The sequence below is a fragment of the Marmota monax genome, unplaced genomic scaffold (genome assembly GCF_021218885.2).
Source record: "Marmota monax isolate L192 unplaced genomic scaffold, Marmota_monax_Labrador192_F-V1.1 WCK01_AAM20220418_F8-fsc00035, whole genome shotgun sequence".
NCBI classification, from domain to species: Eukaryota; Metazoa; Chordata; class Mammalia; order Rodentia; family Sciuridae; genus Marmota; species Marmota monax.
In genome coordinates this window covers 10,186,044-10,206,491 of record NW_026691961.1, presented here as the reverse complement: position 1 = coordinate 10,206,491, position 20,448 = coordinate 10,186,044, and the positions used below count along the sequence as shown (strand labels likewise).

At 42.6% G+C, this 20,448-nt stretch overlaps 2 protein-coding genes across 13 annotated transcripts in view; one reads left to right on the top strand and one right to left on the bottom strand.

Moving 5' to 3' along the window:
* The window catches only part of Nlrc3 (NLR family CARD domain containing 3), a 29,102-nt gene extending 26,082 nt beyond the window's left edge, over positions 1 to 3,020 (top strand). For 3 of the 5 annotated variants that reach the window (XM_046443978.2, XM_046443988.2, XM_046443969.2), the window contains 4 exons: positions 76 to 159; positions 813 to 896; positions 1,265 to 1,348; positions 1,624 to 3,020. In XM_046443978.2, coding sequence (XP_046299934.1) covers positions 76 to 159; positions 813 to 896; positions 1,265 to 1,348; positions 1,624 to 1,714 — 343 coding nt within the window. In that variant the 3' untranslated portion in view covers positions 1,715 to 3,020. Of the gene's footprint in view, positions 1 to 75; positions 1,349 to 1,623 lie in introns of those variants that run through there. The other 2 variants (XR_006851600.2, XR_009226817.1) reach the window with 2 other exon arrangements.
* Cluap1 (clusterin associated protein 1) overlaps positions 3,005 to 20,448 on the bottom strand; it is a 34,831-nt gene continuing 17,387 nt past the window's right edge. For 5 of the 8 annotated variants that reach the window (XM_046443937.2, XM_046443946.2, XM_046443928.2 and 2 more), the window contains 6 exons: positions 19,444 to 19,585; positions 17,151 to 17,223; positions 14,855 to 14,962; positions 12,033 to 12,088; positions 11,701 to 11,757; positions 7,304 to 8,600 (listed from right to left, as the gene is read on the bottom strand). In XM_046443937.2, the coding sequence (XP_046299893.1) occupies positions 8,451 to 8,600; positions 11,701 to 11,757; positions 12,033 to 12,088; positions 14,855 to 14,962; positions 17,151 to 17,223; positions 19,444 to 19,585 (586 nt within the window). In that variant the 3' untranslated portion in view covers positions 7,304 to 8,450. Of the gene's footprint in view, positions 7,183 to 7,303; positions 8,601 to 11,700; positions 11,758 to 12,032; positions 12,089 to 14,854; positions 14,963 to 17,150; positions 17,224 to 19,443; positions 19,586 to 20,448 lie in introns of those variants that run through there. The other 3 variants (XM_046443956.2, XM_046443920.2, XM_046443914.2) reach the window with 2 other exon arrangements.

The window sequence follows — 20,448 nt, the reverse complement described above, 5'->3', positions numbered from 1 at the left end:
TTCTACTCCCCGTGAAGGGTGGACCTTTTGGAGGGAGGCCTTGCCTGCTTGCACTGATTGCCCCTCCTCTTGTAGCCTCCAGGTGGCCTCCATTGGTGCACCAGGGGCCCAGGCGCTGGGGGAAGCCCTGGCTGTGAACAGAACGCTGGAGATTCTTGAGTGAGTATTCCTGTCTCCGGCAAGTCTTTTGCTCAAAGAAATCAAGCTATGGATTCATAGTGGATACCAATTGACATGGAAACTCACAGATGATCTTCAGTATTTCAGGTCATGTGTACCCCAGCGTCTCTATTCCCACTCCCTGCCTTTTTCCTGGAGTCACTAGTTTGTCCTGCTCTTTGGGTTGGCCTTGCCCAGGCTAAACATGTGTGGAGCCCCTGTTTAGGTCTCCGTGGTAGCAGTGGCAATGGATTCTGGTCTCTGAGAAGGTCCAACCCCTGGTGAGGGAGCTTAAGCACCATGAAGCTCTTGGGTGTGTCCAGGTCATCCCTGCTCTTATGGTTCCCTGTGAGGCTAAGTGCACTGGTCACTTGCTGGATGGAGTGCTGCATTGCCCATCTCAGCCCAGCCTTTCTTGGAAATGGAAAAGGAAAGGACTCCAACAAAGCACCCAAGCCTGGGCTGGCCTCAACCCCCTTCGTGTGTCCTGCTCCCTAGAGCCCAGCCTGGTTCTAGTGCCTAAAAGTGAGGAAGGCGCAACCCTCACCTCCAGTGATTGCCGAAGTCCAAGTAACCCCACATCCACCTGGAGAGGTGCCATTGTCACTTCTCAGCCTGTCCCTGTACCTTAGGTGTCCTGTTTTTCCTGACAGCTTACGAGGAAATGCCATTGGAGTGGCAGGAGCGAAGGCCTTGGCCAGCTCACTGAAGATTAACTCCAGTCTCCGAAGGCTTAAGTGAGTGGCTGTCAAACCTGCCTGTGTCCTGGAGCAGCATACTGCTGTGCTGGATCTTCCCTGTGAGCTAAAATGCTCCTGATTTCCTCTAGCTACTCCTCTATTAAAGTCCATATCCTTTGTCGGTGGCTTTGTTCCTTCTGCTTAAGTCAGAAATCACTTAAAATCTGCACTTAGGGTCTTGGGTGGGGCAACCTGACTGCTGACAGACACCATCATGGTCAAATGCCATCTCACAGTTGTGGCACCTACAAACAAGTCAAACCCAGAACTGCTTGTCCTCCCTGCCCCCAATAAGGTAATGTCTCCTTAGGCATTTCTCTGGTCCTGATGACTCACTGTAGTGACTCCATCTTTTCTCTGCCTAGTCTTCAAGAGAACTCCTTGGGGATGGATGGGGCCATATGCATTGCCAGTGCTCTGTCTGGGAACCATGGGCTGCAGCACATCAAGTGAGTAGCTTCACTAGCACTGGCTCTTTCCACTTTTGCCCCACCTTCAGAACTGATCCCAGGTCAGGCCCTGCCTTTAGTTCAATTCTGGGAACCAGTGCCCAGGCCTCCCAGCAGCTCCACAGGGGAATGCATTCTGAGGAGGAGCCAGCTACAGACTCATCTGTGGGAGGGACTGTGGAAGCACAAAGGTTCCTCAGTTGCTATGGTGACCACTGCTCTACTCAAGGGAACGGGTGGGTGCTGAGCCCTGTCCTAACCCTTCTCTATTCTAGTCTCCAGGGAAATCAAGTTGGGGACTCTGGTGCCAGGATGATCTCAGAAGCTATCAAGACCAAAGCTCCCTCATGCACTGTGAAGATGTGAGCAAAGCCAGTCACTGGTGGAGAGGATGGACAGATTCCAGAGAATGAAAGCTTCTGAACAGAAAGTGATCTCTGGTCACAATCCTGCATTCTGGGAATGCTGCTGACCCAGTACAAGAGCTGGTCTCCTGCACAGAGGAAAAAAGGGTGCTACAAAGGAGGTCTCAGGCACCTTTTCCTAGTCCAGGGCAAGTCCTGACGATGGTGGATGGAAATTCTGCAATGGCAGAGAGAAGGAGCTGCTACCAAGGGACTTGAGGACAAAAGTCTCAAAGTTCATCAATGTAGGGAGTTGGTTCCACGTTATTTATATCCAAAGTATTTAAAAGTTCCAACTTTGAACAAATTTAGCTGGGTACAGTAGTATAATCTTGTAATCCCAGCTAATTGGGAGGCTAAGGAAGGAGGATGGCAAGTTTGAGGCCAGCCTGGGCAAGTCAGCAAGACTCTGACTCACAATAAAATTTAAAAAGGGATGGAGAGGTAGCTTGGTGGTAGAGCACTTACTTAGAAGTATGAAGCCCAGGGTTTAATTCCCAGTACTAACACCCCGCGCCCCCGCAAAATTACACCCTTTTTTACCCTTCATCTGATGAAAAAAATCATCCCTTTCTCTGGAATGAGTTGCCATCTTCAAGTCCATGAAGGACATAAGTTTGGCAGGGGTGACAGTGGGGACCTTTCTTCCCATTCTTAAGAAGGAAAGACTTTTGAGTGATCCTTATAGACATAGAAAAATTAAAGGAAATTTGTGAAGATAAATGAAGAATTTAATTCTAAGATTTTGGAGATGGAGACAAAAGTCTCCAAGGATTCTGCCAGTTTTGATTCACTCTACGTAAGATCTCTTGGAGAAGGATGATGTCTGCCACATTATCTGAAGTCTGGCACACTTGTTAGTCAATGCCGGTTCCTTGATGTTGTTATCCTGTGTTAGGCTTCCAAAGCCTCTCCTGTGGGTACGGCTTCCCTACAGAGATAAGCAAGCTGAGCTTCCATGCGGCAGAATTCCATAGCTATCTGTCTGGATTGAAAAGGGAAAATCCAAACAAACATCATAGCACTCAAAAACTAACCAACCAAGAAAAATGTTTATGAAGACCATTAAGTGATTATCACTTATAATTGTGAGAAGATGTAACTGCCATTCAAAATATTTATTTAAAAATAGGTATCCACTGTGGCTCAGTGGTAGAGCACTCACCTAGCATGTGTGAGGCACTGGGTTTGAGCCTCAGCACCACATAAAGATAAATAAAGGTATTGCCCATCTACAACTAAACAATAAAGATATTTTTTAAAAAGTTTATTTATTTATTTATTTATTTTTAAAATACAGGTATCCAGCCAGGTACAGTGTTGTAATCCCAGCAACTTCGGAAGCTGAGGCAGGAGGACTGTAAGTTCAAGACCAGCCTCAGCAATTTAGCAAGGCCCTATGCAAAATTTAGTGAGATCTTGTCTCAAAATAAAAAAATAAAAGGGCTAGGGATATGGCTCAGTAGCTAAGTCTAATCCCTCATACCAAAAAAAAAGCAAGGGCATCCAGAGTCGTCATGGATGTTGACCCTGAGAGGCAATGCTGCTATTTATAAAGGGGGAGAGGTGCCTTAGGAACTTGAAATCTGACATATGCTACCTTAACAATCAAGGGACAAATGGCCAGCACATTCCCTGATGCACTGCCTTTAGGACATAACAGCTTATGTAGCGTTCTTGCCAAAAATGTTCATCTGAACCTAATCATGAAGGAATGATGGTACAAAATCCAAACTGAGGGGCCATTTTGCAAAAGCAGCCCAACCTCTTAAAAAATATCACTGTTATGGTAAACACAAAAGGCTGGAGATTATTTTAAACGAGATTAAAGAGGCCTAACAAATGTTAATGCAAAATCTTTGATTGGATCTGCAGGAAAAAAATTCTCTATAAAGAACATTATTTGGAAATTGAAGACGTGAACATTGTCTTACATTAGAGATATATTTTTGTTGGGTACAGAATTCTACGTGACCGTTTTTTCTTTCAGTACTTTTAAGAGATTGCTCTATTGCCTCTTGTTTGCACTGTTTTTACCTCAATTGAGAGCTCAGCTGAATAGATAAGAAGGTAGCAACCAAATGCTGGAGAAAGCCACTCCCTGCAGAAGCTGAGCACTGGAGAAGTCGGAAAGGCCAAAGCTGTGGAGAATAAAAGGGTGCCCCTCTAGGGACTTGAAGCAAGCCTAACTTAAAATTAGAAGGCAAACCCCTTTTTCCACCCAAGCCTCCCCAGCACCCCACAGATAAGGCTTTATGGCATACTGGCTGCAAAGGAGAAACATTTACAAAGTCTGGCTCTATTACATCACCACAGAGCAGGCTGAAAAGGTAAATATGGAGTTGAGGCAATACACTGATAATAGAAAAAGGTTTTTTTTTTTTTTTTTGTCTTTTCCCATTTTCAATTTTGGGCAGTTTCTACTGCTGTGTTTTCAGGGTCAGCATATCACCTGCTGTTAATTGCATCTCACACATTTTCATCTCAGGCTTTTTTAATCTCTGGAAGTTTTGTTTGAGGTGACCCTTGGGTCACAGCTCAGCTTAACACTTCTGTTTTTCATGTTCTCATCCACTCCATTCTGGTTCTTGTTAACCTTGCCTCCTTTGAAATTTTTCTTTTTCTCTCATATAAAATTCTAGTGGAATTTTAGGAAGACAGAGGTAAATTAATGTATTCTGTCCATCATGTTTAACTGGAAGTTTCCCATTTGCATAAGTGATTATATGCTATTACCACCCAGATGTACCTTCCTTACCTGCTATTCTTCCTGTATCTCTCAGGTAACAAGCATCCAAAACAAAACTCCCCTTCACCTTCAATCATTCCTCTTCACCAGCCCTTCCTAGATAACAGTCTTCAAAGCCTGTCCGTTCTCCTGAGGTCCCTTCTGAAAAATGAACCTAGTTCTTGAGGTCATCACCAAGAGCTTGCTAACCATCTTGCTGTCTTCTGTTCTAGTTTTTGCCAGAGTGATTTTTTGGGGGGGAAAGATCTAGTCTCTGCAGGTTGCCATATGCCTACAGAACAAAACACAACCTATTCCTTAGCATGACAGAGTAGTTCCTTTGGATACTCCCTCACCATATGCTCTACTCTTCAGCCTTAATGTAATACTTATCACTCTGTAGAAAGGCTGTGCCTTTTGACCACTCTGTGCCTTTGTACATTCAGGCTCACTATGATGCCACATTTGACTTGTCTGTCTGATGGAGACTTACTCAGCTTTCAAGATGCAGTCCAAATCTGACATCCACAGAAATCTTGTGTCAACTCTTCCAGGCAAGGATAGTTGCTCCTTACTGTGGATTCCCATGACAGTATATAATATTCTTAACATGCATGTAACATACTGCATTATAATATTAAATCCTTTTTCTTTCTAGGTTGTCAGATGCTAAGACTTAATTATATTTGAATTCTCCAGTGTTAGCAAAGTAGCTGAAAACAGTAAGTGCTAAAAAATGTTTGGTGCATAGAGGAAACAAGGACCGAGAAAGCTCATCCATAGCAAAATGATCCCAAGGCCAAAAAGCTGGACAGAGTCCATGTGACCATGTATTGCGTTCCTGAAACTGCTACATTATTACTACTCTTTCCTCTGTGTTACATGTTCACATCCTTAGAAAACAAATATTCCCTCTGAATCATTTAAATGTGCCATTCCTTTAACCACAAACTGGCCCAACTGACAGGGTCACTGATTACATTTTGTACCAGTCCTCCTCCTTTCACTCTTTAAGCAGACCACACCCTCTTCTCAAGCCATCTGAAACAGCTAGGGTTCAGTGTGTGATCACAGATACACCAAAGCCAGCTGGCCCACACAGACCCCATCAGAAATAGTAGAGAAGAGAATTAATTCATATACCCAGAGAATGGATTTCTGTTTTAGGTAAGAGGTAGAGGCTTTGGCTCCTTTCTAATTCAATAAGTCCTGGATCCTAGCACCTGAGAGGCCCTTGGGTCCCTTTAACAGCTGTGATATTTACCTTGAGTGCTGCTAACCTAAATGGGCACACCCTTCTTTCAAATATTTGACATCGATTAATTTAAAATGATAATGAAAGAAATCTCATATTTCTTAATGTCCCAGATAAAATGGAAACAGTTCTTTGCATTTCCCATTGGGAGTCCCTGCTTATGTTTTTTGTTTTTGCATGGTACTGGGATCAAACCCAGGGCCTCAAACATCTTGGCAAGTGCCCTACCACTGAGTTACATTCCCAGCCCCGATTTTGTTCTTAATGGCTACCACCAATAAAAAGTAAAATCAAATAGAGGACTTGAAAATTTCTTTCTATTTTCTGCAAATGCACATATTTTAAACATTTTAAGAGGTCCTTTAATCATATAGTAAAAAAATTGCCAGCAATGACCAAATGCTAATTTTTCATTGACCTAATCTCACCATTTTTTTCAGGGCCTGAGGTATGCTCAAAGCACCAGGCCACAAGATACTTGTACATCTCTGACTCCAGGATCTGTCACAGTGACTGAAACACTTAATGACAAGGATCAACACATGCAGTTCTCTTTGTTATAGAACCTGCTCATGCAGTGTGGTGTTGCACCATGGTGAGGCTCTGCATGAAGTCAGCGAACCGACTGATGAAGGATGACATGGAAGAGGTGAAACTACAAACTGCCCTTTGCAGCTGCTGCCATCTGTATTAAAAGCCCAGGGAAGTGCTGGGGAGTGATACTGGCCAAATTATATTGTTATACTGTGTGCATGTATGAATATGTAACAACAAATCCCATACGTACAACTACAATGCACCAATAAAAAATGTGGGGTCAAAAAAAGCCCATTATAAGGAAATATCCCAGAAGGAAAACAGAATTTTCCTGACATAAGTCAGGTCATCAGGTAAGCCAAATCTGTGACATTTTGGAAAACAAGTGACTCTTCTGCCTCTCAGAAGCCATGGGGTCTGAGCAGCCACCAGGCTCCCAGCCCACCCATTTCCTCTTCAAGCTAATGCAGAACATTTCAAATTAAGGTAAATTAGCTTAATGCTAAGTGTTTTTTATGAAAGATACATAAAATTTAGGAAGAGAGGAAAAAAGAGCAAAGATGACAAAAATATTTGTTACATAGTATCCTAAAACTTACATGTATCATATTAACCTGTGAAACTTTCTTGAATATATAAATAAACAAAATAATAATACTTTCAAGTAAAAATAATACAAAAATATGATATTAAATGCATTGTATTACAGGATAAATAACTTTAGAAATCTTAACTTTATGATTATAAAATATATGAAAGCTGTTCCATGATTTTCATATTAAGCTAACTCTACCGTGGCACAGTGGCACACACTTGTAATCCCAGCATCTTGGGAGGCTGAGGCAGGAGAATTGCAAGTTCAAGGCCAGCCTGGGCAATTCACCAAGGTCCTTCACAATTTAGTGAGACCCTGTCTCAAAATAAATAAAAAAGGTTGAAGTTTAGTTTAATGGCAAGGTATCCCTGGGTTCAATCCCCAATACAAAAACAAACAAACAAACAAATCCACAACCATAAAGCAAAAACCAAACTCCACCTGTCATTTTTTATTTCACAAACAGGGAAATTCTAGTGCTACTCCACTTAATTCTGGTTTATTTTCTTAATTAATTAACTAATTATTATTATTTTAAATTGAGGATTGAATCTAGGAGCACTCTACCACTGAGCTACATTCCCAGCCTTTTTTCTTTTTTGAGACAGGATCTCACTAAGGTGCTGAGGCTGTCTGTGAATTTATAATCCTCCTGGTCCTTGGGAGTCACTGGGATTACAGGTGTGTGCCACCATGCCCATTGATTCTGGGTTGTTTTTTTTTTTTAAAATGAGAAACATGAATGTATACTGGCAATTTTTCCTTAATTGACTCCTTCTCCTAAAGAGACATGTGGGTTGGGAGATTCAGAGAAACTGTCTTTGTCCCTATATTATGGATAAATGTCTTGCCACACTTTAGACAAGACCAAGGAAGGAGAGTGGAGTCCCAACTGCCACTGTGGCAGGAGTTTGGAATCTCTGAAGGGGTAGCCCAGGTCTGCGGTTCCCAAATTTAACTGGGGAAACAGAGGGGATTTTGATCTGAGATGGATCTGACTCCCAGGGGAATGTCAGCATCCTTAGTAGCTTAGCAAGAACCTGCTTCAAAAATAAAAAAATTAAAAAGGCTGGAGATGTAGCTCAGTGATAGAGTAAGAGATTATGAGAAGAAAAAAATAAAGGCAAGAATTAAAAGCTGATATATAGTAAATGTTCTAAACTATGCAAGTGATTAACAAGCCAGATGTTCCCCTGTAACTCCTAAAACAAGTATTGTGCCAAATTCCAACCCAAGATCTCCTGGGTTCTGAGAGGAATGTGTAATAACAGCAGCAGCCAAGACTTACACACTATCAGCCTGGTTTTGTCCTGTGGGTTTGAACTACTAAGAACACATGCATTTCCCAAGGTTTAGGAAATAAAGAAGGCAAAAGAAAAAACATCTTTGGGGTTTGCTTCAGTTGTTGATTAGACTTTGTGGAATACAAATACAAGATGATAAAGCAGAAAGAAGTAATGCTTCTTAACAATGAGCCAAGCTGGCGTAATGAACAAAATACACGTTAACTTCCTTGCCATCTAATTTCCCATTTACCTACAAATCTGAGGCTTTTAATCTGCCTGGGTCCCTTGGCAAGAGGGTCAGAAGTCATTGTCACTCTCATCCAGGGGCTCAGGTTTCCGAACCCTTCGATTGGGCTTTGCTGGTGAGAGAGCAATGCTCTCATCTTCCAAATCATCGTCATCTTCTTCATCATCTTCCATGTCAATTTCACTGTCCTCCGAGTCTTCCTATAGGAAAAAGGCAACAAATGCAACTGGGGAGCCCACCTTGTCCTGAGAGACCCTGCCTCACTGTTCACTGTAGCACCAGGATTAACAGCACAGTAACCAGCAACAGCTGACACAGCGGAGGAGCAGGGCAGTGCTGCAGTCAGGCATCGGGGCCTCAGCAGACACTGCCGGCTGGGAGACACCACGAGGTTCCTCATCCTACCAGCAACCTGAACACAATATGCAGCTGAGCTTGGTGCTGCAGGGGTTGGCTCACCTCTGGTCACAAAGCACCCCTGTCTGCACACTAAGAGTCCTGGACACTGCTTGGCTCCTGGGGCACCAAAGATCCAATGGATAGCAAGGAGGAAGGGAAGGAAGGCTTGTTTTGGTTCCTTCCAGCTAGTGATGGAAAGCAACACAGAAAATGGGTGCAAAGAGCAAAGTGAAAGGCACACCTGCACCTCCATCATCTGGACCCAGGGAGACCAACTCAGGCCAACTTTAAAAGCAGATACACACACACACAATAATTTTCTTCTTAAAGAAAAACAAAAAGACAGAAACCTTACACTACCATCCTCTCATGTTACTCCACCCTCCTCTTGGCTGAACTCTTTAGGAGAGTTGCTGAGCTCACTATCCCACTCATTCCTCTCTCATGGACAGGCTAATGAGGCTCTCAGAAACCCTACCCTGCTCTCATCAATGGATTCCAACTCAACGGATTCACAGTGCTCACCTTGCTTGACTTATGGGCTCCATCTGACAGAGGATCACCACTCCTTCCTTGAAACCCACTCCTCTGGCCTCTTCCCCCAGCTCTAGTGCCATTTACTCTATCTCCCTTGCCTTACCCTCTTTGCTTCCTTTCTTTTCTTCCTGCTCCCCTGCTAAGCAAATTTATCTGCTATCCTGGCTTCAATACCATCTACATATGGGTGGCTCCCCAACTCCATCTCCAGCTAGACCTATTCCTGAACAGACCTGAATTTCAACTGGCTATTCCACACTGACACATGGGTGTCTAATAGGCAGCTTACCCTTAGAACATCCACAACCAAACTCTTGATCTGCCCTCCAAGCTCCTCCTCAACAGCCCTATCTCAGGAAAACAAAAAACAAAAAACCCTGCACTTAGTTGACTCAACCACAACCGAGGCGGCTTCCTCTCTCTTCAGCACCTATGTCCAACCCACTAACAAAACACGATGGCTCCCCCTCAGAAACATCTAGAACCTGACCTCCTTTAAGTACCTCCACTGCCACTCCCTGAGGCTGAGCCACTGTCACCTCTGACCTGCAAAACCATGCTCACCTCCTCACCGGTTTTTCTCATGGATGAGCTAACTCCTGGCTCTCTGGGGCTGTAGTGTTTGCTGGTCCCACTCAGGGAAAAGACTGGGTTCTCATGGCATCTGTGAAGCTCATGACCCCTGCTACCTCTTTCAGCTCCTAGCTAGTTCCCTCCATCCATCACATTCCACGGCCATGCTCCCTAGGCCCACATGCCACTCCCATGCAGTTCATCGCCTCCTTTCATTAAGGCCTCTGCTCCAATGTCACTGCATCAGAGGCCTTCCCTGACCATGGGGGAACATCCTCCCACCTTGTCTCCGTCACTCCATCTCCGGAACTTGCTTTGATCTCCCTGTGCATCCTGCCTGGCACACCTGAACAAAAGCTTTCTCCCATGAATGTTTTAACAGTGCATACTGCAGGTACTTAACAAATGAATTTTAATTATTTTTTTTTATATTTATTTTTTAGTTGTATACAATACCTTTATTTTGTTTATTTACCTATGACTGTGGTATATCTGTTTGACTTCTATCACTGGAACGTACGCCCTAAGGCATGTATCCCCTGCTGTATCCCCCAGAGCCCACAACAGTACCTGGCACATGACAGGCACCTAAAATATGGCTGTTGAGTGGCTGAGCATTGACTTGAAGGACCAAGCCCATGCTTGGGGGCTGTATGACAAGTGACAAGGCAGGGAAAGACCTGAGCTATAACTGAAATTTCATTCTGAAAAGGACACAAGCAAATCTAACAGAGACCAGGATCCCCTGCCTTCTTGGCACTACTGGCTCCCAAGTCAGACTCAGTTTCAGACTCAGGTATGTAGGACTGATGGATGGAAGCTACCTCACCCTCTATGCCCTACCTGTTAAAAGTTATTTTTGAGGTACTTTCCCTGTTTCTTTACAGACTGCTTCCTAGGAAATCAAGACCTAATCCTCCATGTGCATCCTGCCTGGCACACCTGAGCAATGGCTTTCCTCCCATGAATGTTTTAACAGTGCACACTGCAGGTACTTAACAAATGAATCTTTTTTAAAATTATTTTTTTATATTTATTTTTTAATTGTACACAATACCTTTATTTTGTTTATTTATTTTTATGTGGTGCTGAGGATCAAACCCAGGGCCTCGCAAGTACTAGGCGAGTGCTCTACCGCTGAGCCACAACCCCAGCCCAACAAATGAATCTTTGTACAGAAGCATAAGCCTCTGCTTCTGTCTCTGAATGGCCATCAGTGCTGTGCCCAGATACAGGTGGATTTCGCAACAGAGCTGGTCTGGGGTCCAAGTCAGTTCTGACACCTTTGCCATGTGGGCCAAGCAGCATTACTAGGGGCTCTCACAGGGTGAAGGCCCAGGGTGATGGTAGGGCATCCATAATGACTTGATATCTCTAGGACCCTCCTCTGCTTTCCCCTTCTAGTTAATTTCCCCAGTCAGTTATCAACCCAGTAAAGCCTAAGGTGATGTCTTAGCTCTTGCCCGGCCTGAGCCCTGGTCTAAAGAGAGCATTTTTACAATGTTCCTTACCCAGAAGGGAGCTGAAGACAGGGCTGGTCTTGGCTACAGCACTGTCCCTTGATTTCAGGGGCCTGCTGACTCCTAGCTACAACCTTTCCCATGTCTGGCCTTGGCACTTTCCCTTCCTACTGAGCCCAGGGAACTTAAGGCCTCTCTGCCTCTCACTGTGGGGTCTGTTCTGAGTGGCTTCTTGGCCAGCAGAGAGGAAGCATTGTCCCTAGGAGAGGCTCTGCTGGCTGAATGGGCTGACATACACCAACAAACAGACGAGGCAAAAAAGAAAACCAACCTGCTTCCTGGAGCTGGGAGTCTTGCATTTACCTAAGAGAGCTGGTGCTGCTTCCATCTTTGGAAAGCGAGAATGGAAAGAACAGTAAGAAGGCGAAAAAAATAGGGCAAGCAAACTGTGTGAAATGAGAAATGAGCTATCAACAAGCAAAGAGGAACTTAGCCCCTTAGTAGGCCAAACTCTGCCCCCAATCAGCAATACACTGACTGGGAACAGACAGCCCCCTGGCTGCCAGCAGCTTCCTGAGCTAAACTAGTCTCTGAGGACAGCCCAAGACCAGAAAGTACAGAACTGCTTGGGGGGCAGGATGCAGGGAGTTGGTTGGGACTCACATCGTCATCAGAGTCTCCACCTTGCATTGTGCCCACGACGCGTTTGCCGGGTCTTCCTGGAACAACAAAGGCATGCAGGAAACATGAAACTTTGGCAAGTAAGGCAGGAAATGGCATCCAGAATTTGTTCTCCCTTAGAAAACTGAGAAAAAGAAGCACACTAAAAACTCATTTAATCAGCGTCCAACTGACCAGAACTGTCAGTAAACTAATGGATACCCCATACTTCTACTTTGAAGGAAACAAGAAAGGCAATAAAATATAAACATGAGTAATCCCAGTGAGTTGAAAGGCTGAGGCAGGAGGATTGCAATTTCAAAGCCAGTCTCAGCAACTTAGTGAGACCCTGTCTCAAATTAAAAAATTAAAAAAACAGGGGCTGGTGCTGTAGCTCAGTGGTAGAGCTCTTGCCTAGCATGTGTGATCCACTGGGTTTGATCCTCAGCACTGCATAAAATATATATAAATAAAATAAAGGTATTTTGTCCATCTACAACTAAAAAAAAATTTAAAAAAATAAAAAAAAAATAAAAAGCTAGTGATGGGATGTAACTAGTGGTAAAGTGCTACGGGTTCAATCCCTAGTAACAACAAAAAAATATATATAACCAGGCACACAAGAGTGTGTGTGTGTGTGTGTGTGTATATATACATATAAATAAAAATGTGTGTGTGTGTGTCTGTATACATATATATATGTATACAGTGTGTGTGTATGTGTCTGTATATAAAAAACAAAACAGGAAGGCCGGGGGTGTAGTTCATCAATAGAGCACTTGCCTAGCATGTTCAAGGCCTTGGCTTCAATCCCAGCAGCACAAAACACAAAATAACCATTAATCATGAATTAAAATAAAATTTTAAAAAAGCACCCTGAGTGTTTTAGGAAAATTACTGAATTCCATTATTAGTTTACATGCAGTGGAACTGGCATGCTAGCTGTTGAAATATATCTTCCTTTAAGGACCAATGCCACTCTATTTGGATCTAGGTCTGAGCTTTGAAATGAAAAAGTTAAAAAAAAAAGTTAAGCACTACAATTAGTAATTCATCTTTCAAACATCATTATTATCTCAGAGATTCTCTTCAGAAGTCAACAGTGTTTAGATGTGACACCTGCAAAAACTCAGGGACTGTCCTTTACCAGGAGGTGGGGCAAGGGAAAGGAGCAAGCATGACCCCTAGCCAGGTCCACGTGAAAGGCAGCTTGGGCAGTGCATTGGGAGCATACTTGGGACAGGCTAAGATGACTGAGCACTATTTACAGACAAAATGCAAAATCTTTCTCAAAGCCCTTTTTTAGCTTCTAGAACTGAACTCTGTGATTTTACTCTGCAGGTAAAGTGGTCAACAGAATTTAGGAGAACCAATGCTTTACACATGCCTTTTTACAGCCCTGGCTCCTATCCATCAAGTGAGAGTCATAATCTCTAATCTCTACTTATGCCAAAATGCTTTTTTTTTTTTTTAAATTATCTTATGAAATAATATAATATATAATGAAATAATAAATGAAAGAGATAGGCTAAGAATAAGAGAAAGCAGCTGACAACCAAAGTTAATTGTAAAATGATGAAAGGACAATGATTCACCCTTAAATTTACTAGGTATAAAAATGCAACTGTACTCCAAACATTAAGTGGTGGTAGATAAGAAATGTATTTAAAGGCAAATACAGGTCAATTTAGTAACATCTATCAAAATTAGTTTATAGATGGGGCTGTGGTTGTGGCTTAGTGGTAGAGCACTTGCCTAGCATGAGTGAGGCACTGGGTTCCATCCTCAGCACTACATAAAAACAGATAAAGGTTTGTGACCACCTAAAATAAATAAATAAATAAATAAATTATATATATATATATATATATATATATATATATATATATATAGTTTATAGAACCTTTGGCCTAAGAATTCCATTTTTTCATGATGCAGCCTGAAGAAATACTTGCAGAAAAAAGTATACATAAGAAAGAGTAGAAATAAGTGTCAAGTAAGTGACAGGGTATGCCCAAATTAATTAGGAGTGTAGTCATACTACAGAATATGATGCAGTCATTAAAAAAAATGAAGACATCGGGAGAGTCGGGAGAGTCACAATGTATTTAATCTTAAAAACAAAGGCAACTTGCAGAATCATACATAAGGTCTGGTCCCATTTAGGACAAAGAATTTTTGAGGTGATCTCTGCACCCACATTTGATTCTATGTGTGTATATGTACGTACAAGCTTGTATGTGTATGTGTAGGCACAGAAAGGCAATTTGTAAAGACACGAACCCCAGCCACTAGCTGTGACCCCTCTATGGTGGGAATGGGACATGAGGAAGACCCCAGGGGAGCATCCCATCTGCATCAAAAATCCTGTTGCTTGGATCTTTGCAATTAGAAGGCAGAAAACAGAAGAACATTTTTAAAGGCTGAGGTGGTCATGTGATCCCTTCTCATTGCATTAACTTACTAACTATAATGGGTGCAATTGCACTAAGAGCAATTTAGGACTGAACATGGGAAGAATTGAGCTCAATGGCAGAGGCAGTGTGTTTCCCATGGCCTCTGTGAGAAATGCCAGGCTATAAATAGGAATCATCTGCTCTCAGGACTGCAGGTAAAAGTGTTAGAAGCAACCATGACCACTGAGCAGTTTAAGAGCCAGATTCTGACAGACAACAGAGAAGAACAAATCTGGGGCAGAAACTGCTTCCAGGGACCATTCATGGTCCACTGTGTACCTTAATATTAAGCAGCCCTGATCCAATCCTGGCCATTGTGTTCTGTGAAACAGACCCAGGAAGTGGCACACGTGAAAGAAGCCATGCTACCTTGCATGAGCACCTCCATGGCCGTCCGTGGCTTGGACAGCCGCCGTTCCTCCAACTCACTGTCGGATTCATCATCCTCCTGGATGTCTATGTCTGAGTCATCATTACCTGGTGGGACACAAGCAAGCAGAATAAAAGAGCAACTCCATCATTACAACTGAACAGCTTTTGTCTAGTAAGGGTCATGCACAAAAATTTTCTGCCCTTCCTATCCTTTCTCTGGATGCATTAGATTTTATGAGACTCCCTGGATCCACTTGTGTAAACTTAGTGCAGAGTCAATGCAGACAATAATGTGCCGCATTTGTTTTAAGCAATTTCCATGGCAAGAAAAAAGTGGGTCACATGTATTAGTTAGAAACACTAACAGTCTGAAATTTTAAAAAATGAGTAGCCACGTAACAAGGAAGGTGAAATTCTTGGTTCACTGAGAGGAAAAAATGCTCTCTGTTCAGTGTTAGGCCATTACCCCAACTCCAGCTCCCTGATCATACGAAGATGAGGAGAAGTAAGAAGAGGAGCCCACTGAAAAGACAGCTAAACAAGACCAGAGGAAGGAGGAGTCAGGCCAGGAGTGGCAGAGTGGGCTGTCTTGAGAAAGCTGGTGACGTGATGACTGGCAATGTGAGCTGGTGTGCATGATGCTGTTATGGGCCAGGCTATATGGGCAATGACCAAACAGACTCCATTTTACACTGAGACTCCATGTCGTATAAAATACTTCTCCCATGGGAACACTCTGCCTCTGTACCTATCAATAGTTGCTTAGCACAGCATGTTTGATAACACAAAATGCCAATTCTTACACAATGTAAAACTGTTCTTTGACTCCCATTTTTCTTGGGAATGTACCCTGTCAAGAGATTGACTGTCTAGATGTTAGTAACCATTCTCTAACTTGTACTCAGCTAGGGTCATCTGAACCCACTTCTCTTCTGCTTGCTTGCTTCTATGCCAGCCTGGACATCTGTGGGAAATTCCAATGTACCCATTGCATTATTTCACTAACTGCTCAATTCAGCTTCTATACCCCTGCTTGCTTGTAGCTACATCAACCCGGATGTGGTTTTTGCAGTTTTTGCCTATAAAGACCCTGAAATGCTCAGGCTTGAGGCTGTTCCTTACAGAGACACTTATGGGTTTTGTGGGGAGTAGTCACCAGCTGGCTGGCTATTAAATAAAGACTCTCCAATTCAGACAAAATGGACTTGGTACGTTTTCTGAGAGGTCTGCCCCATAACAATGATCTTTTCTTCACTGAAGAAACTCCTTTATAAAAACACATCTTGGCTGGAGAGAGGAGCAGCTCAGGGGCAGTGCTTAGCAATCCCTGGGCCTGGGTTCCATTTCCAGTGACAAAAAAAAGATGTATTTTTAAAAGGTCATTTTCAGTGAAATAGCTCTACATATTAATTCTTTTTTTTTCCTTTTTTAGTTGTAAATGCACACAATATCTTTATTTATTTTTATGTGGTGCTGATGATCCAACCCAGTGCCTCACACATGCAAGGCAGGTGCTCTACCTTTGAGTCAAGGCTGAAAATGCCCGTCTTTATATTAATTCTTAAATACTTCTCTGGATTCTTGAAGGCTGAACACTACCTAAATGGAAACTACAGAAGGAAAGTCTCCATGGTGGGAATAAAAAGCTCTCCCCCAGTACCTGACTTCTCTATATCTAGGGAATGATGTGGATTTTGATGGAGTTTGTAGTTGCCTTTCTTCTTTTTACCTTAGCAGTGCTAGGGATGAAACCTAGGGTGCTGCCTCCACTGACCTACATCCTCAACTCTTTATATTTTGGGACAGGGTCTAAGTTGTGTAGGTTGGCCTTGAATGTGCCATCTTCCTGCCTCAGCCTCCCAAATTGCTGAAAATATTTTTGTACCTACTATCAACAATGAGATTATATACATTAAAAAGTTTACAGCCTGGTGTGGTGGTACATGCTTGTAACCCCATATCATCTGAAGGCTGAGGCAGGAGAATCCCAAATACAAGGCCAACCTCAGCAACTTAGGCCCTAAGCAACTTAGATACTGTCTCATAATAAAAAAATAAAAAGGGCTGAGGATGTGGTTCAGTGGTTAAGCACCCTGGTACCCCTCCCCGCCCCCCAAAAAAAAAAGTTTACAGGGTAGATCTCATATTAATTGTTCTTACCATATTTTTTTTAAAAAAGTGCTAAAAGAAAATATTTACAAAATAAAACTAATGTTAGAGAAAGTAAATGCAAATGTGTCAAGGCTGAAAATGCTAGTGCAGAACAAGCAGCTCTGTCCCAGCTCGGCCTTACTTCCACTCTTGAGCAGCCGCTTTTCCTCCTCCTTTAGCTTGTTCTGCATCAGGCGGAGAGTATTTTCAGCTTCCTGAGGGAAAGGAAAAACCATACTTAGAAGCCATGACCCTCTGGTAGACAGTCCTCTTCTCCTTTACCATGGAGTGAGCTCTGCTAGGTCTGTGATAAAGAACTGGGAAAGATCTAAACTTTCCTGAGCAACCCTTATAGTCCCCAAATCAGGGGCCCTTCCTCTCTGTGATCACCCAGCAACCCTATGGAAAGGGCCTGAGAGGTGTAGTGGGCCCCACGCCCTCTCACTCCTCCTGCTATATAGAGCAATACAACTGCTGCCATCACAGGTGCCATGTAGGCTGGCAGCTAGGACTGACAGGCATACGCCTCTTGCTCACAAAAGGTGGCACCAACGTTATTGTCTTTCTGCCTTGTGCCACCTCCACCACTCGTTTTGAGAGATGCCAATGGACAGGTCAGGACCTGAAAAGACAGGAGGTAACAGCAATCTCAGTTCCTGGCCCTGATTAAGCCAGGCCTGGTGGCATACACCCATAATCCCGGCTCTTGGGAGGCTCAGGTGGAAGGCCAGCCTGGGTAACAAAGCAAGACCCCATCTCAAAAAAAAAAAACAAAAACAAAAACTGTGGCCTTGATTTGGAAATTAGTTTTCAAATTATTGTTGTTGATGTTCTAAACATTAAAAATAAAGCACAGCAGTGGGGGCTGGGGTTGCGGCTCAACAGTAGAGCACTCACCTAGTACGTGTGAGGCCCTGGGTTCGATCCTCAGCATCACATAAAAATAGATAAATAAAAGTATTGTGTCCAACTACAATTGAAAAATAAGTATTTTAAAAAAATAAAGCACAGCATTCAGGTATGAGATATATTGAGGGAACAGGTGCCATAAGAACCCACAGCAGGAGTGAATGCAGAATGGGACGAGAGGACTTGCTGGAACAAGGGGTAAGGGCATCCTCAGAAGCAATGTGGGCCAGGGGCTCTCCTTCTGAGGCATATTCTTCAGTATCTTCTCTGAACCCAGATAAACAAAATGACCATTAAAATTTTTCAATTTAATTTTACTTTTTTGTGGTACTGAGTCAAAATTTATTTTCACAGGGTTTTTATTGTGGTTTCCCAGATAGCCAATGTTTATAACGTCCTGAACTCCAGAATGTACCCATTTTATGCTGTTCCTGAATGGCTGCCCCTCTGCCACATAGCAGTGGTGGCAATGAGTTAGCTGAATCTAAAAAAAATGTATTACACACTCCCAATCAGCAATCTCAGACAACAAAACTGCCTTACCTAACTGATGTGCACAGGCTTGTAAGATGGTCAGCATTCCCTTAGTACCAAAAGTCATCAGGGAGACTGTAGAAAGGGAGACTATAGACCAACTTCACCTTGAACATCAGTTCTAACTGACTATTCTCAGCTTAAACAGAATATTTCTAAGAGTGAAGTCCAATGAAAACATGACTGTAGCCTGGCACAGTGGCACACACCTGTGTTCCCAACTACTCAAGAGACTGAGGCAGGAGGATAGCAAATTCCAGCCTGGGCAACTTAGTGAGACCTCGTCTCAAGATAAATTTTAAAAAAGGGCTGGGGTGTGGTGATGTATGCCTGTAATCCCAGTGGCTTGGGAGGCTGAGACAGGAGGATCATGAGTTCAAAGTCAGCCTCAGCAATTTAGTGAGGCCCTAAGCAACTCAGCAAGACCCTGTCTCAAAATAAAATATATTAAAGAAAAAGAAAAAGTGATCACTGTGTACTCTATTTTCCTTTGCTTTGAAGCTCTGAATTTCACATTGATCAACTTGTGCTGATATCTAAAATACTCTTTCCTACATAAGACAGTTGTTCAGTTCTGGGTCACAATCAACCAATATAAAGCAGCACCCAATGAGCTAGTTTGGGTTGTTCAATTAATAAGGGCTTGAAAATCTTCAAGTGCACTGAGAATGTTTAGATCTAAAGACCACTTGCATAATTTGTGGGGATCAGTGCAAAATAAAATGCACTTGAAAATTATGATGTATTTCAAGATGGTGATAGCAGAGCAAGTGCAGGCCCTTTTTAAACACAGGGCTACATGACTGCACAGGTCCATGTTGCTCCAGTTTGTACTCCTGACCAAACACTGATAACACAACATCAAAAGAATCACATGAGCAACACTAAGATTAACACTTTTTTTCACAATGATATCTACAAACTGACATATCACCAAGCTCAAAACAACATGCCAGGAGGAGCAGTCTGCAGAGAACAGGCCAAAGACTCACTTCAAACCTCTCCTGCTCCATCCTGTGATGATCCTCAAGCTGCTGTTCCAGGTAAGCCAAATTTCGAAATTTTTCTAGGTAAACATCATAGTGCTTTTGCAATTCTTCCTCAATCTTCTCATACTCATCCATAAAGGCTGGTCTAAAATGAGCACATGAAGTTAAAAATGAAAGGTTAATTAATATACAGTGACTTGAAATTTTTATTCATATCCAGACTCCACCATGGCTTTCTTTGGAAACCTTTAATTACAGAAGGTTCTTTACTCTTGATAAGTGCTCAAGACTCATGTCCTTTTTCTCCTCCCTACCCCCTTAATAAGCCTTCCTTTCCCTTCTTTTCTTCCTTCCCTGTTTTCTTTTCTGCGACTGAACTCAGAGACCACTGAGGTACATCCCAAGCCCTTTTTAATTTTATTTTGAGACAGGGCCTTGCTAAGTTGCTGAGGTAGCCTGGAGCTTGTAATTCTGCCTCAGCCTCCTGAGTAGCCAGGATTCGGGTATGTACTACAGGTGGAACATGCCTGCTACAAACTTCTTTTTAAATTACAAATAAGATGTTTATTAAAAAAAAAAATTTGAAATAATCCTGAGTGTACAAAGAACAAAGGAAAAATTATTCATAATCTCATCACCAAGTATGTGTGACAGACATTTATTTTTTAGTTGTAGTTGGACAAAATACCTGTATTTATTTATTTTTATGTGGTGCTGAGAATCAAACCCAGGGCAATCACTCTACCACTGAGCCACAACTCCAGCCTGGAATGTATTTTTTTAACAAAAATTAAATGTTGCCATAAATGAAGCTTTGTAGTTTATTTTAATATATTGCTGACTTCAGTAAAGAGCTAAAAATAATTATATGCCTTATACAACTCTTAAAAATCATTAAGTTAAATATATTTTACAATTTTTTTTCCTCTGTGTGTGTGTGTGTGTGCGCGTGTGGTGATGGGGATTGAACAACCCAGGGCCTTGGGCATGTGAGGTAAGCACTCTACC